General features: G+C 55.5%; 1 protein-coding gene across 1 annotated transcript in view; it reads left to right on the top strand.

Annotated features, from left to right (window-relative positions):
- midn (midnolin) overlaps positions 1-3,445 on the top strand; it is a gene marked incomplete at its 3' end in the record, with an annotated part of 15,373 nt that extends 11,928 nt beyond the window's left edge. Inside the window, 4 exon segments of the mRNA XM_083672411.1 lie at positions 1,183-1,326; positions 1,328-1,759; positions 2,719-2,845; positions 3,120-3,445. Of these exon segments, the coding sequence (XP_083528537.1) occupies positions 1,183-1,326; positions 1,328-1,759; positions 2,719-2,845; positions 3,120-3,445 (1,029 nt within the window).
- Positions 3,446-4,663: the final 1,218 nt, after the last annotated feature.

The following is a 4,663-nucleotide window of genomic DNA, read 5'->3' on the forward strand; positions in this document are numbered from 1 at the left end:
CCTTTTGGACATAAACGCCACATTGTGTTAGAGAGAGCCTCTTGTTCTCTTGTTTCTATTTGGGGAGAACTTGAGACGTCATTACTTCAGTGTCCTGTGGGGGCGCCGGGCGCTTTCTGACCCTTCAATGCTCTCCCTTCACCAACACCAACCCCCCCTCCAGTCACTGGCAAGACACAGCACAACAGAGCCCCGGGCATGGGACTCAGGGAGGGGAGGGAGCGAGGGAGCGAGGGAGGGAGGGAGGGAGCGAGGGAGGGAGGGAGGGAGGGACAAGAAGGAGATTGTTGTTGAGTGTGTGTTCCCTCCAGCCAAGTCGTGACAAGTCCTCTGTGGTGTGTGTCCGGGCCTGAGTGGGTCGAGGCCCCACCACGCTTTGGCTCCGCTCTCCATTCTCAACGCTCCTAAAATGGGCAGCTCTTCCAGATCCGCCGTGGTGTTCTGCGCTGCACGGCGGACCCTCGAACAATCGTGTATTATGAGTGTGTGAGGCGGGTGGGTCTACTTCCTGAATCGAAGCCTGATTTTGCAGGCCTAGGGCCAGACAGAAGGGTGTCCTTTGTCCGCTGGTTGAATGGGAGTGAGGTTCAGACTCAGGACTAGTGGCAGTGGGAGTAGAGGGGGTGGGAAAGTGTGTGTGTGTGTGTGTGTGTGTGTGTGTGTGCGCGTGTGCGTGTGCACGTTCGTGTGTGCACGTCCGGGTGTGTGAGTGTGTGTGTGTGTGTGTGTGCGTGTGTTGAAAAGGGGGAGGGTGGGGGTTCTCCAATGGGTTTTCCAATGGCTCTCTTTATGCCCCCCCCCCAGGACATGTAAATAGCCCAGTGTTTGAGGCCAGTGATTGATTGCAGGATGGGGTTCTGTGGCGGTGTATCTCCCTCTCCAGCCGGGGAATTCAATGCAGCTCAATGCACTGTTCTGCCCCTGTTAACGTCCACACATTTACCCCCGGTTCATCTCTTTAACAAAGGAGGAAGTCTGGCAAACAAGGAGACATTGGATTTTGTCTTTTGTGAATTGTTATGCACACCGGGCTTAGATCACGCCCTACTCAATGGAGAGTCTCCGTTGAAAGTGCGGTTTTGGCTTACGGTGCGATATGTTCTGTGTAGAACTTTCCTTGCCGCTGTACGCACCAGGCGACTCACCTACCTCGCTCTCTCTCTCCCCATCTCCTGTCCACAGGTCAGTGACTTCCTGTCCGGCCGGTCTCCTCTCACCCTGGCGCTGCGGGTGGGCGATCACATGATGTTCGTCCAGCTTCAGTTGGCAGCGCAGCAGTCCGGCGGGCAGCAGGTTCAGCACCGGCACGTCATCGCCCGCGGGGGCCGCCGAGGGCGCCATGGGACAGTCTACAGGGGCGTCCGGGGCCGTCGGCGGTCACCACCCCCACCCCCACCCCCACCCCCGTGTCCCCCACCCTCACCCTCACCCCCACCACCACTCCCACTCCCACCACCACCACCCACACACCCACCCTAACGCCCACCTGTCCCAGCCCCACCCAGGCCCCTCCCCCTCTCCCTCCCTCTCCCCCTCCACCAGCTCAGCGTCCTTCCCCCCTCCCAGCACACACCAGGCTCCTCCCCCCATGTACCCCTCTCCCTCCTCAAACCACTGCAGCCCCACCACTCCTCCTCCTCCTCCCCCTCCTTCCTCCCCGCGCCCCTCCCAGCAGCCCGGCAGTCTCTTCCGCTCCCACCACCCGTCTTCAGGCAGACCCAGCCCCCAGACGACCCCCCCTGCAGCCCCCTGCCCTGAGGTAAGCCCCCCCCCCCCCCCCACACACACACACACACACACGCACCACCACCACCACAACTGATGTATGACTACTTTATGACTGTTGTATGACTTCACCACATAAGGTGGAACACACAAACGATGCAGGAGAACAGCTTTACCACCGTGATCTCACCAAACACAGCAGGATGACAGGATGAAAGGAGAGAAGAAAGGAGGAGAGTAGTTTATGAGTTAGCCTGCGTAGGTTGTTGTCTTGTTGATCATTAGCCCCTACTCTCTGCTCTGTGTGCAGCAGGCCTCTGGCTGGAGGCTATCCCCCTTTAATGACACTTTATTTCCCCCAACGTTGTTGTTTCTCTGCTTCTCCTTCCGCGTCTGGACTCCACCTCGGTGTGAGTCCCAACAACCAGAACCAGATGGTACTGTCGTTTTTAGTTGTTGTTGTTTTTTTGGGGGGGGGTTTTTTGCTTTAGAATGCGAGAGGCCAAATAGAGCAGAGAGAAAAGGAAACGGCCATGTCTCGTCAGGCTCTGGCACGTACCGCACGCACGCACGCACACACACACACACACACACACACACACACACACACACACACACACACACACACACACACAGACACACACACACAGACACACGCATGTCTCTGTGGGTTTGGCTTTCACTTTCAGTTGACAGTTCGCAGTACAGGCCGTGTCTGATTTCCGACTGCAGTAACTGGAGATCCTGGGCCTCTCCCAGCTCCACTTGTTAGTCCTCTATGTAGGGTACATACGACTCACAACAGGGCTTATTACAACACGGGCTACAACACAACAAGTTATAAAACATAGTTCGCCGCGTGGGTTAGGGCGGTCGATGATGTGTCGCGACGCGGGTCAGAGCGTGTGTTTGTTTGTCACATGGGGTTAGGGTTAGACAGAGGTTTTGAAAATGAGCGTGTCCCTGACGTTTAGTCTCCCGTCTCCTCGCCAGGCCAACTGCAGCGCAAAGAACCCCGGCAGCGGTGGCGCTGGCGTCTCAGCACGCTCCCGCAAACCGGGCGCCATCATCGAGAGCTTCGTCAACCACGCCCCCGGAGTCTTCTCTGGGACGTTTTCAGGTGAGTCTGACGCCGCTGATCTCCGTTGAGATGCTCCTTAGATTAGTTCCCGTGACACCTTCACTGGAACGTGTTACTGTGAGTGTGTTGTTGGGCTGGTCAGGGGTTCTGCTCTGTTGGGTTTGACTAGAGATCTGTAGGGAGTTATTGAGTGGTTTATAACCTTCTTCTCCATCTCTCTCTCTCTCTCTCTCTCTCTCTCTCTCTCTCTCTCTCTCTCTCTCTCTCTCTCTCTCTCTCCATCTCTCTCTTCATCTCTCCATCCCTCCTTCAGGCACTTTGCACCCTAACTGTCAGGACAGCACCGGTCGTCCCAGGAGGGACATCACCACCATCCTGCAGATCCTCAACGACCTCCTGAGTGCCACCAGGCACTACCAGGGCGTGCCCCCCTCCCTCACCCAGCTCCGCTACCAGACCCAGTGTGGGACACCGGCCTCCCCGTCCCCCTCTCCCTCACCCCCTCCATCGCCCCCCGCCGCTGGCATCGCCGGCCTCTCTGCCAAAGCTACCTCGGTGCCAGCCAGCTGCCCACCCCCCCTCCACCCACTGGTCCAGTGCCAGAGCCAGATCCGCATGTGCAAGCCCCCTGGTGAGTAGCCATGACACGCACACACGCGCACACTCTCACTCTCTCTCACACACACACACACACACACACACACACACACACACACACACACACACACACACACACACACACACAGACAAACACAAAAGGCTTGGCTGTCTGTGTGCGTCATTGCAACAGATGTTGCTGCAGTTGTGTTTATGGATGAGAGTGAGTGATATGACTTTGGTCACAAGCTTGTGCAGGAATTTCAATGAGCTGCTGGTCTGTTGTTGCATAACAATACATAAGAGGATTCACCGGTTGTGTTGCTCTCTTTGCTGATCTCTATTCAAACATGTCCCCAACATCCTCTCATTGTCTGCTGGATCAGACTACAGTATTTGATTAAGTTACTAGTTCGGTTATGATAATGAAGCTATTTCCATCTGCTGATCAAATACTGGAGGCGTCAGTGACTTTTCACGATTTGCCGGAAGAGAAAGAGAGATAGACAGATGGAGAGAGAGAGAGAGTTCTACACCCGCTGGTGGAGACATTCTTCTGGGGGTTGGGTGTGGTTGGGAAGAGTGTGAGGGGGAGAAGTGTGGAGCGGAGGTGTGGGAAAGAGGGGGTTGGTACCTCCTAGGGAATGCAGCAGCAGCAGCAGCTCTGCAGGCTTGTTCTGTCAGGCAGAAGTAATAGGCAGTAGGCCTGTCTTTGTCTGTCTGTGTGTGTGTTTATGTGTGTGGGTGTGTGTGTGCGTGCGTGTGTGTTTTTGTGCGCGTGTGTGCGCGTGTGTGCGCGTGTGTGCGCGTGCGTGTGCGTGTGTGTGCGTGTGTGTGTGGGTAGGTAGGTTCACCCCTCAGAAGGCCAGGGCTGGGCCTGGACAGGGTTCAGTGCTTCCCACAGACACAAGCAGACACAGGAGACACTCTCAGAGGGAGAGACAGATCCCCAACACTGATAACATTCACAGACGTGTGTCAGGTAGTCTCCGTGCGGAAAAAGCATTGTCCTGCGCTGCTTGTTTAAACTCCTGCAGAGGAAAGGCCTCCATTCTTCTACGAGGTAGTCTTAGTGTACGCTGTTGAATAGATGGTAGAGAGAGGGAGGATCCTTGAATAGGGGTGATGAATGTTTTATGTGGTCCTTTGTTTCAAAGAAAAACATAAATGCCATTGTCTCTGCAGACAAAGTCTGATGTCAGCGTTATGCATTGTAACCTGGTACTCGTGATGCATTTGGATACTTAGCACTGACTGAAG

This window comes from Argentina silus, assembly GCF_951799395.1.
Source record: "Argentina silus genome assembly, chromosome: 6".
Taxonomy (NCBI): domain Eukaryota; kingdom Metazoa; phylum Chordata; class Actinopteri; order Argentiniformes; family Argentinidae; genus Argentina; species Argentina silus.